We start from the raw sequence: 22,771 nt of genomic DNA, 5'->3' as shown, positions 1-22,771 counted from the left end.
TTTAGTAAAAATGTCGTTAAGAGAAAAAACATTTCCATATGATTTCAATCCAATAATTGTAGCCAACTTATCTAAATTAAACAAATTTCAAAAAACAGCGGTAATTAATAAACTAAATTACAGACTATTTCAGGAACAGCACTACGGTTACAAAAATCTGACATCTGTCAAATGTCATGTTTACATCACATCTGTCAATGGATAATGGATGATGGGTATAGTGAGAAATAGTTATTTAGAAGTTAATATATCATTAAATTTACCTTTCTGTACTTTGGTGAGGGATACAGGCAAAAGTATATAACAAGGCAATTTTCTAAAGTGCATATTGGCTATGGAAACTACTAGCAGTAAGCGAACCCCCAGGTAAACTCAATAGTGTACCTTTGAAAAACATACTATTCGTCAGTTTTGATACATTAATTCAGAGGATTTTTTATATATAATAATATTTCAGTCGCTGTCGTGAATGGGAACGTCGTAGGCGTGATAAATTTAACGAGGCATTATCTAAACTGCTCGAAATTGTGAAAAGTATCAACAAAACAAACTGTCCAGATGAAGTCGAGGATGTTCAGTATTCGAAGATTGAAATCATTCAAAAAGCGATTGTATGTCTAACGAACTACAACCAGGAGAAAACACAATTGAGTAAGTAATATAAGAGGTAAATACAGTGAAATTATAAATAAAAGTGTAGCACTGCTATATCATTTTTTTTACACTACTTTTTTTTTATAGTTCCGCATTGATATGCACGTCTTATGTAACTGTTTTCCCTTGAAGGCCCTTCCCTTTATGCCCCTGTGTATCATGGAGGTTTTCTCTCAAATGCGGTGATGTAATTGTTCCATTACATACAGTACTCCATTTCATGATCACTGTTACATATAGTACATTACATTGTTATTATCGAAGACAAACGCTACAGTACTTCAGTTTTCTAATAAAACTGCATACACTTATACATTGAATGATAACTTGGTATTATTACAGAAGCAGAAATATTAGCTCTACAAGTAAAGCTCAGTGCAGAAGTGGACAAAATTAAAAACTTTAAAGATGCCTCAACTCAAGTTCATATAGGTTTAAATAAAAAACGTAAAGGTGAGAAGAAAAGAAGTAATTGTTTTTGGACAAAGTTAAAGAACTTATTTAGTAGACTCGAAAAGTTCTTTTCAAATTCAATAAAATATTTGGATTATTAATTTCAGGTGTAAAACCTTCTAAGCACTAGACTTAGCTATTTATGAGTTCAAGCAAATACTTGTCATAACATAATCAAACTGAACTAGTATACATTTAAATAACAAAACATGATACTTATATATTTTTTTATAATTTCTAGGCAATAAATATGTCAAATTATTGATGTTGAAGAAAGGAAAGACCAAAAGTAATGAGCCTGGAAAACATATTGCCAATAAAAAGCCTCCACCACCCGACCCACAGAGAAAATTACCAATTCTTCTTCCAAGATCGAATTTAATTAGCAATAAAAAAGGTAATTACAATATTAATGACACTATGACACTATGACATACTTATATGTGAGAATACTGAAGTACTCCTTTTTTGCTACCAGTGGACAGAATAGATTTTACAGTGATTTAAAAATGATTGTTTATGATGATTTAAATAGTTTAAGGATAATGATTAATGTATTTTACAATATTGTTTCAGGACCAGAAAGTGCAATAGTAGTGCTTCCAGCAGCCCCATACATTTTCCCACAAAGACCACTGTTGTTCCCATCTGTACCTCCAGCCATAGTTTTAGTAGATCAAAATTTACAACCAATAAACAAGGCACCTCTTCCTATAGTAAATAGAAATAATGGAGATATAACTAAGACTACCATGGTCAATATTCTTCCAATATCGGCCTACTCCCGTTCTCTATCAGCCGTCAAAAGCAAAAAATCAAGTGTTAAATTAAAAAATAGCATAAGCAAAAAGTCTACGAAAACTTCTAAAGCCACAGCTAAGACTGCGAAAGATACCTCAAAAAGTAATGAAGTTAAAAACGTATCTGTTGATAGTTCTAAAGAAAATAATAAAACGAAATCGGAAAATAACACAAATAATAATAAAGAAGTCATAAACACAGAAAAAACCGTTGAAAGTAAAGTTACGCCTCAAAAAGAGAATGTTAAAGTGATTGATATTAAAAAAGTGGAGAATATATCAATTCCGACGGTACCACCTAAACCAACATCTGATATCACAATCCCTAAAAATAAAGAACCTGAAGCTCAAAAAGTATTGGATCCTAAAACAGATGCAGTTACGAAGAAACTTCCAAATGCTAGTACGGTATGTACTACGGCGGTGGTTACGACATCTGAGACTATTAAAACAGCTGACAATATTATTAAGCAGCAGAAGATCGTCCCCGAAAAGGTTCCAATTCCCGAAAAGGTTCCAATTCCGGAAAATAAGGAGAAAGATAATAAAATGCCGAACATTTTACCATTAGACACAGCATTATGTGATAATGTTGTTGATGGAGGTAACGCTCGTCTTGAGTTAGCAGAAGAGTTTTTAGCCACCTCACCAACAGCCGCATTTCTTATGTCTTTTCCATTAGTAAGTGGGAACAGAGCAGATAGCCCAGCAGAAGAACAACCTACTGCTACAACACAAACAAATCCAAAGGATAATCAGAAAAGACCAGAACTTGTACCTCCGCCACATATACCTTATTTTGAGAAACCGAATACAGATGCATTAAAAGTAAAACCAACACCAAGTAAACTGCCTGATACATGCAATACCGCAGTGAAACAAAACGATCAATCAAAATGTGCGGCTGTCGCTGCTACTAAAGAATCCAGCGCCATTACTACAGTGTCCAAAAGTTCTAACGCCGCGGCATTACCTAATGTGCCCAATGTGTCTAACGAAAACCCATTCTTGAATTTATCAATGCCGTCGATTATCACATCCAACAACAATGGCGCATTACCAGATAACACATTCGGCATAGATTTTGAATGCAATATAAGTAAATCCATGCCATCCCAGTCTACCGGGTACGCAAGTGGCAACAACTTTTTCTATAAAAGTGATCCATTTGGGAAAAGTACAATTTACAGTACTAGTAGTATCACTTCAAGTCATGAATTCAATGGGCTTGGCCTTTATCCCTGTGCAATGGAGAAATATGCTACAAAAAATAAACCAGACTATTCCAGTGTTGACGACAATCTTATGAAAATCGGATCGTCTAGGCTAACCTATGACATCGACTTGGGCTGGTCTCACAAAGGTTTAGATTTCGTCAATTGCACAACAACTGCCAATACATTTACTAAAGATACAATTCTGACGACTACCTCAACGCCTTATACGACATCTTATAATCCCTTCAATCCTGAATTTCATGCACCACTTGTATCAAATTCGAACAAAAAAGAGAGCACAGTTAAACCCACCGCGTCTTTTGCCGATACTATCACAAGTTTTTACTCTCAACCTGCAAATTTATGGACAGAAGACGTACCATTTTATAACAATAGTAACGTTTCGAAAACACTTCCTTCTAAAAACCAAAACTATCCGACATTTGATCCGGTTCAGAGTAACACTAATGTTAAACTAAATACTATTAAACATTACGAAACTAAAGTACCAGAAGTGAGCGCAGAACCGGGCCTAAAGCCCACAAATAACGTCGTGGCTCAACATATATCTGAGAAGTATACTAAGAAATCTCCGACTAAAATGCATATTAATTGGATGACATCCGAAACAAGATCGGTACAAAATCATTGTAACCCAATACATCCGGAGTTAAAGGAAACTCAGAAGGCACCAGCACCATACCACCAACTCGATCATTCGGCTAAGAAACATGACCACAACGAAAGTAACTATTTTCCTATCCCTATGCATAATTTCCCCACTCAAACACCTCAAGATGAGTTCCAAGTTTGGCCTTCGACTCGACCCTTGGGAACTACTGAAATAAGCATTGACCCGCCACCGATCAACTTGCCAACGTTAGTCGGAGATCTGGCGTTAGGACCACATGATAAAAATAGGAAGTTAGATGTAACTAATCGCGGAGCACCACACGCTGATCTCCAAAACTGCGGCAACTTCCTATCAGTAACACAATTAATGAACCGTTCCACTGATAATATGCCTTCTCGATATCATTCGAATGTTGAATCGTCAAAGCCACCGCCAAGTAAACAAAATATCAATCATTTTCCTAATGACAGTAACCGGAAAGCTATGTCGCACTTAGAAAATCAGATGCCACAACCTTGCTACGTTTTCAACGACCCAAAAATAGTTCAAACTTATGACAGTATGGCGCAATTTCCAGTAACTAAATCAAAATCGAATAAAACAGAAAAGTCATCTAAAAGTCAGAAAAATAACTATTCCACCGAAGCGTTGCTTAGGGGTGCAAACGGTCCTCAGAAAATACAAGACAGTAACAGTGCGAAATTCATGATGCCCCCGCAAAAATATAGTGACTTCGTCGCCCCTCAAGACAGTGCGGTTGCTCAAGTTTCTCATTTCCCGCCAATTTTGGATTACTCTGATAACAGTTACGCCAGCCAGCAGTTTTCGGGGACCACATTGTACAACACTACGACAAATACCATGTCGAATTCATTTTATTCGAATTTTATGCCAGGAAGTAGTAATTTGATGTCTGGGAATTATACCAGTGGCCCATTTACAGGCGATTTTATTGATTATAATCAGACATCTGAATGCAATTACGCTAACCACAAATACGAAGAATTAAAAATGAGAAACAATCCGACAGTCTTCCAATCTGAAAAGGTGCCGTCTACTTATAAGAGTTCAAGAAGAGAATCTGCAGCGAAACACAAACTGGAATGCTCTAAAAAGGAATCGAGTAAAAAGTATCAGAGCAAGAAGGCGAAAATACAGAATGAAATGGAGGAGTGGAATGATCCACATTTGCTTTGGCAGAACAAGGCTTTGAATAAAAAGCACCCAAATCTGATGTCTGAGGAGTTGCCTTTTCCAAACTACGTGGGCAATCAAATGCCAACGCAGTATCAAGCCGATTTCTTCAACAGCCACCTTATGCCTACCAACGTGCAGTCTATGGGACACAACGTAGATAGATCGTTAGCCAGTTTCCCCGTAACTTCGCGTGCTAACTTCAACTTGAGTACTATTTTTCCGGAAATAACTATGGTGAGTAGACTAGACCATTTTACTTTTTCGCCAACTTGTCCACTTTCTGACAAAATGGTTGTAAATTTTTGATTTTATTTCTCATAATGATTTGTTATGAGATTCAGAAAGACCGTAAGACTCGGAATTTTGAACAATAACGTAGTATATAAATGTTTGTAGCAACAATGGAAAAATCTCTGTCTATCTTTGCTTATTTTCTGTTGATTTTGCATTAAAAACATTTTTTTGTTTGTTTCAGAAGGTGCAATGATAAATAAGATCGCAACGACGAAATCTTTAAGTGTTGTTGCGATCATTATAATTCAAACTTTATACACATAGATTTATATTTAAGCCCGTGATAATTTAATGAAATATACTTGTTATTTATAAAAAGTTTTTTAACCACACCTAACTGAAAAGTATCGTACACATAAATAGATTGAGCAGCTATGATACACCTACGAATCAGCCGAAAAAACTCATAAAACGGAACAGATTTCCGTTTATTTGTATATTGGTACCTACTACGCTATTTTATATACCTAATACATACTTGCTTATCTTCGGCAAATCCCCAAAAAATATGTTGTCTATTCACTCAAAACAATTTATCTAGACAGACGCCTCGAAAGCAGATGGAAGCATAGCTAATCTGGCTTCGTTTACTGACGGATTAAACAGATTAAAGTGATCTAAAAGTGAAATCATCCATAAAACTTGTGTTGATAAAATGTTTTTAGCCAGACGTGAGTTTCTATTATCTACAGACAAACGTACATTCCTGCATTTAACTGAAAACATCTGTGAGTTTTTACTACTCAGTGGTACAAAATAAATCTACGAAACGTAAGAATTCTTAATAGTAATCCAGACGTACTTATGACTTGACTGATACATTATTTTGGTAAATAATGTTTTTATGCATACGACAATATTCAATATCAACTTTACTAAAGAAAAAGTTTTTAGGGACGGGAAAAGAAAAATACTTCATTTAAAATTGGCTCTAGAATGACCTTATACATTGTCATAAGGTTTTAAACCGGCTTAACAATAAACATATATTATACTATGTTAACGTAAGAGCTAATCATAAAGATCCCAACAAATCCAACGTAAACAAAAAGTTCAATCTAAAATGTTTCGTAATTTTTCTAGTAATGGTCTTAAAACTTTGACATAAACATTCGTGCGCGAGATGAGAGACATTGATACCATTATAATGAGTTCGTCTGTGCCAACAGACAATATACAAGCATGTTTTTGCTTGTAAGAATTCTTAACAAGCATTAATTTTTAGTTTTCATGTCTTTATTTTGCAGTGCGCCCTTTTCCATCTAGGTGGATAATAATATGAATTTCTTCAATTCAGTAACGCAGTTTAACATCTACGCGTATAGACAAATCCTTTTACTCGTAATTTATTATTATTAAAATCTTTGTTATTGTTTTAATTATTTTTTTAATCTCAATTCCATTTAGGTACAAACTTCTCGGTAATCAACCTAAAATGCTTCTAGATAAAATGAAAGCAGCTCTCAAGATGTGTCACGACACTTCGGTTATTAAGATAGGTAACTATCGATAAATTAAAAAAAGTCATACGAATTAATTGTAATCCGCAAATATTTTAATTACAACTTGGTTAAGTAACTGTTCTTAATAAAACCTGTCGGTGTCGTTAACGTATTATTAACGGTCGTGATGGCCCGGAGGGCTGCAAACTGGCTTCGGAGGTACAAGGTTGCTGGGTCAAAAGCGAACCCAAATGTAATAGGCAAATGTTCATATGAGAGTGCTTAGACAATGTTACAACGCATTAGAAAACTTCAATAATATGATTATGACACGCCTTTCTGACACTTGAGAGCGTTAGCGCTTGGGGAAATGTAACTTTCCTACAGTCCAAGGTCTGCTAACGCCATACAACATTTATTTATCATCGAATGATCAGAGCTTACTTGCACAGTTAATATAAAACTTGAAAGACTTCAAAGCAAATCATAACAATAATTGCTTCTGAATTCTCCACGAGAGTGCCGGCTGATGACGGATACTGATAAAAAATATCCATTAAACCGTATATTATTTACTATCGTTTTGGATCTGTGTAAAAAAAGAAAACATTCGTTAAAACTTGCAAATTTGGCCAATACGCAAACACGTCTCTTTAAATGTCTGCAATATGTAAAACAATAATATAAGCTAAGTGGATTAACCTATGCATCACACACAGTGGATGATGTATCATAGCAGATTCACATTTTCACTAGATTCTACACATGAATTCCATCATAATTGTTAACTTAGTTCCAGATGCCTCACGTCACTTCAACACATGATGCTGCTTAGGCGCTACTCTTCAGTTTTTCAAGGAGCTCTGTTCCTTCATATATCCAATATCATAGTTTGCGGTACGAAAGAACATACCTACTTATAGTTGAAACCAAGCTCTAAAGTAATACACCGAATCTATTATGGGCTTCACGTAAAAGTCTCATTTGTTCTTGTCATTTTCTTGCACTTCTTTTAACGTAATATTGGTCAAGCAAACTTGACATTTTCGTAGTTTATTTATCCGTTCAAGAGTCCAAACATCTGACGACAATCGAGATAAAGACATGATTAATGGTTATACCAAGATCTTCCTCTTTGTCTTGAGTTTTTGGAAGGGGCCCAGCTGATAACGATTTTTTCATTAACCCTAGCCGACTCTTAGCGCTGAAATGCATGTTTTTAATAAGGGACTACGGATTTGTGTTTTGTTTTAAGACCAGTTTTCTTTTTCGGCTTTTGTCTACGTTAGTCTTGTATCTATCAAATTCAAACCGCGAGCAACTTTTGTTTGCATTTTGGATCCTATAGTTTCACCTGTTCATTAAATTAATTTATAGAAATACACGTTATATTAACAACAGGATACTCCTACGTCCTTTATTAAAAAGATATAAGTGGGAATAAGTGCAATTACTAACAAACAACATGATATAATATCAGCTGGTCATAAAAGCCCTTATTGATCGTGGCACTGCAAACACCACTTCATTTTCTAACACCAATTTACTATTATAGTATACCTAGCGCTAACTCTATCTACCTAAATGTAAGTAAGTCAAAATTTTAGTATTAAGTCCGTTGGGTTTTTAATTTCGATTATACGGCCTCGATTATAAGCTCGAAATCATCCTAAGTAGTTTGGGAGGTAGACTCGGTCGGTTTTCTATCTCTGTAGGCTCTCCGAACCTTCATTATCACGCTGCAAAACAGCCTTAAGTGGAAATACTTTTTTCTTGTCAGTCTGCCGGGCAGACCTATGTCTTGGCCCCTTCACAAATTTCAAGACAATTCACAATGTCCTATATAACTGATTTGACTATTCAGCTTCTGACACCATTCTACCTAATCAAGTTTACCTGTAATCTTTAAAATCGACCTTCTCGGTTTACCAGAAAATTTTCAGGCAATGTTTTGTATCAGCGTAACAGCTTAGATACTGATAATGCTCTATGATAACTAGTCCAATGCGGGTACCAATTGTTTCTTTTTTTTCCTTATTTTGGCCCTGTATTTATCTCTGCCTTATTTTCAATCGTTTTTACAAGAAAATCTAAATAGAACAAGCACGTCTACTGTAGTGCTGTTCTGTAATGCTCTAGAACCATTTTCATTTCGGCGAAAGGTTGTAAAATATTTCTAACTTAACGCTAAGTACTGGTACTGATATTATTACAGTTAATGACGCTTATGTATACATAGATACTTGGCCCATACATAATGTATGCAACAGGCAGATACATGCATGTAGTGCAAGCATGCTCGCCTTGACCGAACTCCGCTTATGTCTGTGTCATTCATAACGCCTGCCTGATGAGAAAATAATATTAGTAATCTCTGGTCCATATCAAAATTCCAAGTAAAAACGGAAGTTAACGAATTCTTTTGCAAATGCGTTTCTTTTTTCCAATTTTAATTTTAAATTTAAGTCTCATTTCGATAATGCCATTGGAGGACAAGGTTTACGAGATGTTTAACTAATTCAAGGTGATAATTAATTTATTTTAGACTTAAATTGCCTTTCTCTAAAAATGTAGAGATAGCCACTAATTGATAAAATTTAACTTTTTCAAAACTTGAATTGCTCTCAATAACGTAGATAGGTTCATTATCAAAAAGGGGAAATAAAAAAGGATTAGGTACACACATGACTCATATAAATCCAGATCTGCCGATTACAGATCAACGTCATCAAAATTTCACCTTACCAGTCAGTCAACTCGGTTTATGTAGCTTGTCATACATAGTCAGTCTTTGACTGTCTTCGGCGGACGACAGACGTGCGCTCGGCGCATAGGACAGCGATCGCGTGTAAACTTCACGTTGCGTACGTTATGGCGGGAAAATAATTAAAAAGTTTAGAATACGAATTCGAAATATAATAGTGTGACAACTTTCTAAGTAATGATTAAGTAAATATCTTTTGTGATCGTGTCTACTTTACAAACTTGGACATAATGAACCTGTTGTCTTGGATAATGGTAAGTTATTTTTCTAACATTTTTTATAAGCTTTATTTCCTTTTACATTATTTATTAAAATTCACATCGGCCTGTCTAAAACTTCGCGTAACAAATATAAAATGCATGCACTTCTTCTTTTGAAATTGATTAAAATAAAAAGGATTTAATAACAAAAAAAATTACTGTAAGCATAGATACGTACGCACTATTTTTTTACAAAGAGAATGTGTTTTGAAATTCATTACGTACGAAAAAACTAGTTTTTATTTTGTTTGCGCTACTTTTTAAAGTGAAATCCTCGCATTTAACTGCTAATGGGTAGAGATCTTTGTAACGATTTACATAAATAGAGTACCCATTAGGTACGCTCTTGTAATTAAAAATAAATCGGTTACAATGATATTGGAACACTTAAATATGTGTAAATGTTCCTTTTTTCAGTAAATAAATTCGTTAAAAAAAGTTAACTGATGTAATTTCCAACCCTTTCTGTCTACTCTTTCTCAAGCTATGTTTACGCCGGTATTTATAATAATCATAATAAATGCGGACAACATCACATACATTGTTCTGAATCCAAAGTAACTTGCTAAAGCACTTGTGTTATGGAATTCAGATACAACGAAGGTACCACAAACACCCAGACCCGAGACAATGTAGAAATGTGCATTTTTACATTGACCCGACCGGGGATCGAACCCGGGATCTCAGAGCTAGCGACACCTTGAAACCGGTGCGTGCGCCACACGACCACGGAGGTCGTAATTTATATAAAACTACTTACTCCTCGCAAAAATAAAATGCCGCCCTTGCTTAGGACAACTGATTATGGGTACTATGTGGTTATCTCTACGCCGAGCTACTAAATTATTCGCTACTACACTAAAATACTAGCTTAATGCGAACTAGGCTTTAATCTCTTGCCTATTTCGAGCTATAGGCAGCCATCTTCAATGCCTTCTTTACAGTTACTTGAATATTTGTAGATTAAACACAGGTTTATTAATATGAAGCAATTTTTTTTTAATTTCTTTTTTCGTAAGTACACGCAACAAACAAAATACAAAAAACAATTGATACAAAATGCAGCTAATTTCTGGGAATCCTTGACATGACACTTTAAAACGAGACGAAGTTAACGTACTCCATTGTATGTATAAGAGGGAATACTATAATAGATAGATACTTGATTCTTTATCTACAAATAAAGCTCAACCTTACAATAATAGATATAAAAGCAAGAAATATTATGTTATTCTGTATCGGTTATAAAAAGCTTTTATAGGAAAAGTAACAAAACAAATAAAAAATATCGAGTTTCAATAGTATTTTTCTACAACTTATATTAAAGTAATGAAAAACAGACAGTAGTAAAAGTGCCGCGTATAACTAACTAACTGTTCACCCGTGGACCTGCCCTCTACAAATCAAAAACGATCCCACGAGAACATAAAATCGGAATAAAAACTAATATGTGTGTTAATCTTGGTTATAAACTATCTGTATATTAACTTATTAAGTTTTGAACTTAATACAGACAAAACTTATTTTTGCGTAAAAGAACATCCATACAGACATAAGGTCATACAATCGAACCAGTAGTATGAGTAAAACAAATGAACATTACTATAGTACCTTCAATTATCTTGACATTGCAAACTCAACACTTTTAAAGGCACATGAGGAAAATAAGGCAAACCTCGAGAAATGGAATGTCTATAATTAAGTTTAATTTTCTCCGATACCACAGGGTTACGGAATAAATGTTATTACAACCGATTCCCCACTAATGTTATTGCACTAAATTTATTTGTAAGTGCTGAGCTTGCTTGGAAATTGACTAGGAGTACGTAACCAGTTCAAAATGTTCTCTAATTTAGTTAGATCTAAAATTGTTTTAGACTTCTGTGCACTGCTTTAAATCGTTAAGAATAACTTCAACTCTAGAACATTAAAACTATTTTTTTCACCTGTGGACAATATAGTCAATGGAATAAGCTTCTATTCAAAAGTTATTTTGAATTGTTTGCGACGCATATATTGGCTCTACGTAAGCCGAAAAGGCTAGGCTGGACGTCGTGTGATACGAAACGAAATTGAAACATGGTACACACACGGAGGACACAGAAAATATTTATTACTGGCTATAGTAGCCGTTGCACGCGACTCTACCCGCGTGAAGATATAAGTAAGGAATTTTTAAAACAGATTTTTAGAGTGCACTTATATTAGTCCCGTTAGTGTAAAATATTTCATTTCTGCTCTGCTCCTATTAATCTTAGTTATCGTTATCTTATGTATCCTATAGATCTGTTCAATAAATAGGCTAACGCTAAAAGAATTACCAAAATTGGACCAGTAGTTCTAGTAGTTAAAAATCAAACTCTTTATAATAGATTTTTATTAACTATAAACATTTATTATTCATGTTATTATCGCTATTAATTTAACACTTATAGGCTATAAATCTTAGCATACGTCACCCATAATGACGCACAACAAATTTGACCAAAGAATGGACCAAAGTCGTAATTTCGGTCTCTCGTTTCGATTACAAAATCACATTCTCTTACGTACGAAAGGTTATAAAAACTTATATGGTGAGGTTAAGTTTACGATCCTTCTTTGGTCGGCAGAAACATCTTAAATGTTTTCCTTAAATTACATAAGTTTATTGTTTCACGCTTGAATTAGGTTAGTGTTTAACATAATATTTAGCATAATATTTAACAGCCTACCAATTTGCCTGAGGCAAGTTACCAAAAATAATTTCTCGATGACTGTCATCCGACCTTCTCAATGCAATGTCTGGGAAAACCACGAAACGTTAATTCTCAGACTTTCGGGCGTCATGAGGCCTTCCACATCTTAAACTAAGACTTGGATAGCGTACTTGGAAAAACAGAGTGATGACAGGCCGTCGCTTCTAGCCCTTATTTATCGATTATTTACGTATTTTATCTTCTGTACTTCTACATACAGCGACTACCAACCCAAACGTTAAAATTATAGATGTTTTCCACCTAATAATAAAAACATCAAGCAAATAACTCACACAGTTACCTTATCGAAACGTGATAATGCAATGTCTAAGCTCATAGATCAAACGCCAAGCAAGAAAGAATAATTATCTAGTTGATTGAATGGGAGACTCTCACTAAACTAGTTTTGACTTATGGTAATCGTCTAATCATACTGAACTGTGTAACATTTAAGATTTTGTAAGATAATTATTTTAAGTTCCTTTTTCGAACTATAATGTTTTTTTATGGAAAATAAATGTAATGTTAACCCGAATCGATTTATAGAAGCTGTGATATATAAATTAGGTATTGTCTAATGCGTTTACATGTGTTATTCATTTATTTATAAGCGATAGGAAGATGATTTGAAGGTGAAAAGATAGCACTCACTTGATATAAGACAACAGTCATGAACAATATTTAACACTTATATATATAAATATGTTATTTTTAATGTAGAAATAAAGTTTGGAGCATAAATTTTAATTAGATATTTATAAAATGGCTCTTATTAGCCGAAAAATTAAAAGCTTTTAGAATATTCAGCTATTAAAACGTCTAACAGGACTGAGTAACATTGAAAGCTTTTAAAACAAACTAAGCTTTTTTTTCATTACTTTGCGGACTGCCTTAATTGTCAGTGTTTATAAAAGGGTAATAGGTAGAACTTGGATGACAAAATACCTATAAAACTGTCATCTGATATCGAACATTTAAGTAGGCTAATGGTTACATTAAGTTTGTCTAAACATACGGGTTTCGCACTACAAGTATATGTTTGTCCTAATTTCAACACCAACATTATCGAAGAGCATCATTCATTATCATAATTTGTGGTTATCGCGTTTAACACATAATTACTGGTCATAATATTTAGTTAATTCATTACGCTTGTGCTTGACCTCGTGTGGCAAATAGCTCATATAACACATTGTTGGATTTCAGTGTCATTTTGTAAGAATCGAAGTATGGTAATAAGTAGGAATGAAGTATTTTACACCGAATCATATTTTAAGTAGCACTCCTGTACACGATAAATAATTGCCAACGATCATTATATGAAAAAAATAGGTTTTTCACTCGGCATTAACACGATGACTGGCTTTTTGGTCTTTCTGGTTAGTGGCCCTTACTGTTGTACCGCAGTTCATAGGTTCGATTCTTACTCAGGACATGTTTTTGTGATTAATGATATGTTTAAGTATCTTTGTTAAGGGTCTAGTATTTATAATACAAGCTTTGCTTGAATGGAGACTGAAAGGCGTTGTGGGAATTTTATTTAGTGCCGATCAAAAGTTTTGTGTTCAAGGTACAAAATTATTTTCGCGGACCTATTTCTTTCTTGAAAAACGTTCTTATGCATGCACCTACTATCAATAATATGACAGGGTTCCGTCTAAACATGTACAGTATGTACAGTATCTAACAATGTTAAACACCACATTAATATGTATCGGGCGCGCGAGTGACTCGCGGCTGTACATCAGACATCGTTCACCACCATGCGGGCGTTATCGATACTTCGATAGTTCCGCAACGTATCGACACACCCTGTATCGCATACAAATCGAAACTTTTCACTCAGGTCGCCATATTAATAAGAATTGATTTGTCGTTTAAATTCCCTTCGATTAACAGACTGCGAATGTTCATTCAGTATCGTTATGAATAATGTAAGTTGTAACTGCTTAAAGTTTGTCGGGGAAGTGTGAATCTAAGCATGATTAATGCAGTATTCATTGATATGACTGGTAACCCAAGACTTAAGCCCGATGAGTCAAAGGGTTGGAAAAAATAGTCTATTAATGTTGAATTTTCATGAAAATAAAATCATTTCGATCCATGTGTATGTAAACTTAAATAGATTAAGTACAACATAAATGAGTATTTGTAGATCAGATAAAAAAAAGAGCGAACGCAACTTGTATCTCTCGCTCCGGCGGAATTTAATTAAAGTACCCAGAAGCTTTCCTTTCTCGATACAAAGTTCAGAGTGTAGTACTATAATTAAATAGCTAATAAGTAGTTTAAATTCCACTTTGTTATCGCAGTTGTTCTTTTTCGAGTTTGCAAATTGTTGGCGTGCGCTTGCGTCGTGCGGGCCGTTGACGCCATGACGCGATGACGAGGTGACGCGGCAACTATGTCAATGCCGCGCCCGCGCGCCCGCGTGTCGGCTGCACTATCGCATAATTCTCATCGACCTCTTCGATACATTGGAAAACGATAAGTACTAGATTCGAATCAAATCCACTATTGTACCTAATTTAATAGAAAAGTAAAACAAATTTAATTTTACAACGGTTTCCGCGCCGCGTGTACTTCTGATTCAGGACTACGGTCAAGGTCCAAAACTATTCCTATTACTTCCTTGAAATACGTTCGAAATCACTGTGCCAAAATTGCCTTGATAGGTATTTTCTTTATCTAGAAAAAAATATATGTATTCACCGCTGAAAGCCTAAAAATAAGGCTATTTGCTAAAGTGGAAATTTCGGAAATGGCGTTAATTGATCGTAACAATCCATTCTGCCATATTCTGACCGCGCCACTAACGCTAGGATACTCGTCTATAAATCTCCGTTATTTATTGCAATTTCCTTTTATTGTGGTGGTAGAGTTATGGACTTTGCTCTGCATCTACTAAATGTTATCACTTTAACTAATTTTGCGCATCTACTAAATGTTATCCCTCCTAATCCTATTGCCCATCTTGTGAGCCTTTCCATTGTAAAGTCCGAATTACTCACTTTTGAAGTACATAGTATATACCGTTATAATCTAGTCGCGAATAGTGAGAATAGGCCCCTATTAGGACGAAAACAAAACATTTTTAATGCCCACTTTTAACTGTCAGAAAATAAAAGCAATTCACAATATAAAACTCTTTATGCCTGCGATCGTGCCCATAAGGCCTTTATTTAACATGAGCATGACAAAGTAACCAATTAATCTAAAAGCCTTTGAATAACAAGTTTCAAAATACACTCATTAATAGTAAGGCCAGGTAGATAGTCGGGTCAACTGAGAGTAATCAACCTGTTTCATAGACAACATTAATTTAGACATGCGAGTAAACATGGCCATTACTTTCAAAGAAATTCGGATTACGAATAATTTAATCCTTGTCCCTCAGATGATTTGCAATCTTTAAAGTCACATGCACAAAGACATCCAAACTTGTTGATAACACAAAACTAAATGCTTGTCCCATCTGCGATCGAACGAATAGGGTTAGGCGTGAGGACTTATACCAGTCGGTTATCCGTGCAGTCAAAATACTGAAAAACTCCAATGACGGTTGCATTAGGAGCTTGTATGTTTAAAATAGTCGGCTATCATATGTATGCTATGTTAGCGATGAGCTCAAGTGATTGTAAATAGTATCACAGTTCAATAAGTTTTACAGTCACTTATGTAGCGCCAAATGTCAATGGAGCACGTGATTAATAAAATCAAGCAACAACTTTAAATTCTGTGTACACACAAGAGGCAATAAATTAAAGACCGGTTCCTCCCTGGTATAAAAGTCTTTTCGAGGGTAATTTGTATCCACTAATCGTGCTAAAATACTTACAGAACTACTGTCAAGACATTCGATTAATTCAGATTCGAATCTTGTTCATTGCATTTCATTAACGTAAATGAATTGTTAAAACACCCATGCCAAAAAGGCGGAAGACGCCGATTTTTATGTGCTATAAAGAAATGTGAATTTCCTTTAGTTACACAAATAAATGTGATAAATTACTTTTGAATTTGTCTTTTTTAATTCTAATAAACTTGGAGTGTTGCTATTGACAGCAAGTAAATAAATCATAATTAATCGATTCTATTTAATAAATCTTTAATCATACATCACAACGCAACCAAACTCCAACTTCATGAATATCCAAGAAATATGTAACGTAAATGTTTACATCTGTAGTTAGTACTTGTCAACAAATAAGCAGTGGATTTAAAGAGGCAAAGGCGAAATCACTCATCCCTTTACCTTCGACAATCGACAATGAAATTTTGCAAAATATTTACTCTTATGTGTTGTTCAATTAATACTTTGGAATTTGGTTCAAAGAATTCATGTATTTTGAAGAAATTTTGTAAACGATCCGTAAAGTTTTCGTATTAAGAGATTGAAAAATAAGTCGAGAGATATATATGAATTGGGGATCGCGCAAATTATAATGAACACGCTTTAGAAATTGTGTATTATATGAATAAGGATATTCGGTCTCATGAAAATGCGTTGTAGCAAGGGACTCCTATATGATTTCTCACTCACTTAACCCGGTCATAGTTACATAAATATCTCCACAGGGAGCTATTTTTAACTACATTGTACACAAAATGAGCCGCCTAGTGTCGGCGGCCAGACTCAAAACCGACGTTGTCATGTTGCCCGTCTACAACAAATTTAATATTTCCATTAGCTATTAGTCTACTTTCCGCATTTTATCAGGTAGGTATATTGAAATGTTTTCGAGAAAAAAAAACCGAATAACATCTTCAAATCTTTTACAAACGTAAACATATATTCGCAACAAGCGTTTGAGGCCGCTGTGATAGTTTATTTGACATTTGTTTATAATGTACTGAACTACGGGAGTCTCTATATTTAGATTCTATCTCACTCCAGATCTCCAGAATTGTAACGAAGAAAAGGAAGGAATTTATATTTAAATAACTATCGTAAACAAGAATTAAGTGATTTACAAAAACAATTTCACTTAAATTTGTGTAAATACGGTAGTCGTTGTGAAGAAACACAATTTGTGGATGGTAACTTTCACATTGTGAGGCAAATTGTGTGCTACACATATGTACGTGTTGTTGGTGAGCTGTCGTCAAGCCAGACGGGTTCTGTGTACGCTACACTTTGTGCTGTTGCGTAAACACTTGATGGATTATACTCAAGCGCTTTGTTGGTCTCGTGGTCTCGATTGCAAAACTTGAAGTCTTGGGTTCGATGACCACAGAATGGGAAACGTAGAAAAAAGTCTCAGGTTCTAGAAAAACCTTCAAATGTACTTTGAGTCGGAAGTAAATCATCATCAGACCATGTAACAGTGTTATCCGGAAAATCCTTTACAATGCAACGTATCCCCATGCCTCGGGTGTGAAGGGAATCCATAAGGATTTCTGTGCCAAAATAAAGGTCGGACAAATTGTTATTTGAAATTCTCTGTAGCTGGGCTTCGGATTGTATCTGGTATATAACAATAGGCTGCTCCCCTATTCCTGTTCCTTTTCGTACATGTGTTGTATTTCGAAATGTGAATTCGCAACGTATTCCAAATGCAAGAGAAAAAAGTTTCGATCAGTACCCTGGCTGTATCTTAAACCATTAATCAGGAGTTGAAATTAAAGCTTACGTTGCAATAATAATACAGCACGTCGCCTTCAAGGAATACAGGTGAAATAAAACAGTCATATAAATTATTCTTGTCATAATTGAGTAACATTCGTGGAATACTAAACAGAAACCGTCTTGGTGTGTTTGGCTACCTATTGGAGATAATGACCCGATGACTTTGAGTCAAGTGTTGCAAATAAATAAACCAGACCATGAACCAGTAGTACGTCTAGTATTTTTTCTTCTATTCACTTTTGAGTTCGATGACATAAGCTTTATGCTGTGCATTTAAGAAGACTTCGATTTAAATTGTTTTGACACTTTTTTATTCAAATATTTTCATTTCAGTCTTCACATTTACTGAAATCCAATCATCGCCGACGGTTGCTAAAACTATGCAAAATGTTATTTTTATTGTTGGATGATGTATTTACTAATTTCAATTTCTATAGAAGGCCTTAATGCCGAAGAAAAAGATGTAATTCAGAATAATTTTCATAATTATGATTTTTTTATCTTTTCTTTAACATTGACCATAAATATGTATCTGCGAAATATATCCGCCATTACTACGAATGAAATTGTATTTATATACGAAAATCTAACATAAAAAAATATAATATATGACTTAATAACCAACGGGTACGTAAACCCTCAGCGCCCTCTTACATGTGATGACTTGATAAAAACATCCCCTAATTCACCCATTATGATATAAAAGAGCATTTCCCATTTCAAGGATATGAAACTGACATCCCATTAACTTCAGTAATAGAATGAGGATATTAAATCTGTCGCTACGTTATGTCGCAAATGTCTATAATTTGGAGCGATAAACATTAGCGAATTTTAAAGGCTTGGAGCGTGTGTTTGAAGGCGGTGCCGTCCATAAGTCCGCAACTGCCGTTATTTTACGAGCCGGCAATATTGGAAAAATGTTGGTGGCACGTGCACTCGGACAAATTTTGCCCTCACGAGGTTATTTAATTGCTTCCCAACTAAACTTCCTCATTCCGTTGCGTCTGTGACGATTACTTTTTTAAATTGAGCTAATTATAATACCAAATTCTCGCGCATTTAATGAGTGATAAAAAAAAGCTTCGGGCCAATACTCAATATAAATTCGTTCCCTTTGCCTTAAATTTAGGTCATAAAGTTTTATGGGACTGTGCGACTACTAGATTATTTCAATTTATTTTTTGTTCACAGTGGCATTGGTGCTGGGGTTTATTAGCGATAACACTAAAAAGTTCATATGCAGAAAGGTTCACACTTGGATACCTCACGGGTTCACAGCGACGACCTGGCGACTACAGTTACCAGCGCCCTGGGAGAGTCATTTCAGGTACTCTACGTGTCTATGCTACATCTACATATACTAAAACTAGTCTAGGTCATAACTTTATAATAAGTGAATATGTAAAACTTGAAACCCTAAGTTTGCATACCAAAACTACTAAGTAAAATATTCTCGGTCGTTTCAGCCACTCTTAAGAGCTTTGCCATGTCGATAAATTTTCCATTAACGTCAACACCCTGTCTCTAGCGACTGAAGTTTTTTAATAAAGTAGTCAGTCGCGTGGTGAGATGATTAACGGGCCAGTATACACCCTTGTTGTACAATAAACGAGTTATTTTGTACTCGAGTAACATCATCAAACATACTTTTGTTTATTTGGACTGACAAATCGAACCGACTCAACGAGATTGATAGTGGGAGAACTTGGCACCGAAACCAATCTTTGAAATAATTTATTATAGCAAATATACAGATCAATGTGCTGAAGAATAGGCCTGCATCGCTGAAATGTTTATGTAGCAATAGTAAGTGGAAGACTGTTGAAACAATCAACAAAATATTTTTGTCGTCTATTATTTTTACGATAGAGATTATTTTGCAAGCAATTGATGATATATTCATATTTGTAAGTGCCAATACACGAAATAAACATAAAATACGAGACGACACGTATTCTCAATGAATTTTAGAATCGTTTTTACATTTTGGAACGTGAGATTACGGCAGTACCCTCACGATTTCATTGAATGGCTCTCCTAATTACATAGAGACTTTTTACATTTTTGTGCTTTATTTTGCCAATTTTTTATTTAAATATTGATGTTATTATAAACAGGTGCTATCTCAATGGCGGTAGACGAAGTGAACGAGAAGATCCTAGGCCCAATGGGCCACTCCCTGGACTTTGTAGTCGCAGAAACATTCGGACAAGAAGAAGTCTCCATTCGGCAGGTGCGTACCCTTTCAATAAATAACTTTTATCGTCTTCATGAACGTTAACTTGAAATCTGAACAAGAAAATCTTTCGAAAGTATTCCAATTTAGTCCGTTAGCCCGTAGATACTTTTTTCCAATCGGCTGCAAAATTACTAGGGAGTTCATTGGAAGTGCCCACTCACTCGACGCCCATTATTCTTTCACAGGTTGTGAACACAGATTACACTCGGGGAATGTTATATGATTGGTGATATCTTAAGAAACCACTTTTATGGTCTATGCTTTTAACTCTTCAAACAAGCCTCGATTTGTTTGATTTGGAAAGATACATACATAGCGTCGCCAAAGTGGGGCGGAGGGTGATATTATTTTAAAACCCTTGTATGCGTATCTAAAAGGGTATGCGGGGAATCATATCCTCGAAGGATAATCACTAGCTTAATATCTTGTTTGATTAAACTGAGATCATCATGTATATGTGGACTTTAATATCCTGTGTAACCGTACGTTTGAGTCGGGTGTTATGCTATGAATAAATTGCCTACATTGCTTCGTCTTGTCCTTCATTTATTAGCACTTTTCTGCAGTAATAGTAAGTACTTCCTCAATTACATTGACCATTTATTATCAGGCTCCATGTAAGCCCCGGCAAGTGGCATTGTCCGAAAGCATTACCGCGGCCGCAGTTCACAGAGGGCATACGAAGGAACACGAGTAGGTTTTTAGGTCGGCAAAAGTCTGACACTCTCTTCCGCTCAACCAAAAGCGAGAGACATTTGATGATTTCTCATCCGGAAAAAAGAAAGCTCCAAGTAAACTGGTATGTTTAGGATATAGCGCCTACTTCCACGCCTATTAGGTCTAGCGACAAGCGATAATATATCGGGGAGCGTTATTAAATACATATTTCTAAATCGTTGATATTTGTTAGAAAAACATGGCGTCGTATACAACAGGCCGTCACCATAATTCACACGAAACTTTGTCATATATTGAATTATGGACAATATCGATATATGGAGAGAACAAGTTTGTGGTCTTATGATCATAATACTAAATATGGAAATATATATTATAAGGAACTTGTCAAGCATCTATATTTATCTCAAAGAAGTTTGGGCGAATAACACTGATTTTGATAAAACTGATTAGATAATGCTGATTCCGTATTTATCAACATGAAAGTGTAAGTTGGTATTTAGAAAAATAAAAGAACAATAGAAGTCTAGGTAAGACTATTAAATACAATAGGAATATGTTGATTTAAAAAAAGTATTTTATTAACAACTTGAAAAATTGCAAATCTTATATATTTCAATGATAACTTCGTCTGAAAATGTACTGTATGTAATATTTCGACTCTACTACAGTCATTCTCATAGTACGCAATAACCACTAGTTTTACGAGCTTTAGAATTAAATTTAATAACGGCACCAACTTGACGATGCTGAATGAATTGAAGTAACGTCAATGGACGCAGCCGTTTCACAAATTATGTTTCCTTTTTAAATGTAGTCGAGTTACTGACGAGTTATTGCTATTGGGCTCGGAACTTAGCGTCAAAATAGAACCCTTTCCAATAATGCTAAGCTTTGATATTCTTTTGTTTAGTATTCAAAGGTACGAGTCGGATATCTTAAAACTCAATAATATGTAATTAGTACCTACCTACGTTTTATTATCCGAATACTGAAACTATTTCAACAGTTTAGCTATAACGATCCATAAATAAAGCATGGTGACTGAAGGACGGATAGATGGACGGAACCCCATACGGAACCAAAGAAAGCCTTTTCCTTAATACAACTCCATAATATTAAACCATAATTTTAAAACCGGCAAACAATGAAAACAAATGCATTGTGATCATCTAGCAAAATAAACCCACTTTACTCCACTCAACAGCACGCAATAAATGTCATTAGACTAAGTAGCTGCATATACATTACTATACATACATAGGTACTCGCATCCATTAGGCCAACAAAGGTCGTGCGATAAATATCCTAAACGTAAACATATCAGCAAAGCTTTAGTCGCTTAGTAGTTATAGATTACATGTCGATGCATCTTAGACTAGAAATAATTCAACGGTAGTCTATTATTCCTGTAAACGCATTGACCCAGTAATGGCGGCCATCGGGAAGCTAAACACGCGCCTCAGTCATTCAAGTATCTCATTATTTTAATTCGCTTTGTATCAGCTTAACGCGAGTATTTACCTATATTACCTACTTAGAGGAAAATGTCTTTAATAGTTGAAAAATAACAATAAGGTTTATGTAGTGGCCAGTACCTTTTTTTAGCATTTATGTCGGATAGCCCATATAGTGTTAATAATAATAACTTTATAACTAGGGTTAGTACAGAATAAAGCACAGCTAGGTATACAAATAATCAATTTATTACGATCGATTTAGTGCTGTAGCAGACTAATAACACTTTTTTATAATTTTAAATTTATATG

The 22,771-nt window shown here is 34.9% G+C and overlaps 2 protein-coding genes across 2 annotated transcripts in view; both read left to right on the top strand.

The window, feature by feature from the left end:
* Positions 1 to 106: 106 nt before the first annotated feature.
* Positions 107 to 6,105, top strand: LOC113504656. Its single transcript, XM_026887077.1, has 6 exons — positions 107 to 366; positions 458 to 651; positions 997 to 1,107; positions 1,349 to 1,504; positions 1,684 to 5,189; positions 5,431 to 6,105. Exons 1-6 carry the CDS (start codon positions 335 to 337, stop codon positions 5,440 to 5,442), a joined length of 4,011 nt encoding a protein of 1,336 aa, XP_026742878.1. The 5' UTR covers positions 107 to 334; the 3' UTR covers positions 5,443 to 6,105.
* Positions 6,106 to 6,231: 126 nt separating this feature from the next.
* The window catches only part of LOC113504623 (guanylate cyclase 32E), a 41,744-nt gene continuing 25,204 nt past the window's right edge, over positions 6,232 to 22,771 (top strand). The window contains exons 1-3 of the mRNA XM_026887028.1: positions 6,232 to 9,709; positions 19,277 to 19,412; positions 20,203 to 20,318. Coding sequence (XP_026742829.1) covers positions 9,686 to 9,709; positions 19,277 to 19,412; positions 20,203 to 20,318 — 276 coding nt within the window. The 5' untranslated portion in view covers positions 6,232 to 9,685. The remainder of the gene's footprint in view (positions 9,710 to 19,276; positions 19,413 to 20,202; positions 20,319 to 22,771) is intronic.

Source organism: Trichoplusia ni, chromosome 22 (assembly GCF_003590095.1).
Source record: "Trichoplusia ni isolate ovarian cell line Hi5 chromosome 22, tn1, whole genome shotgun sequence".
NCBI lineage: Eukaryota > Metazoa > Arthropoda > Insecta > Lepidoptera > Noctuidae > Trichoplusia > Trichoplusia ni.
Note: the sequence above shows the minus strand (reverse complement) of the source record. Positions and strands in the feature narration are given on the sequence as shown.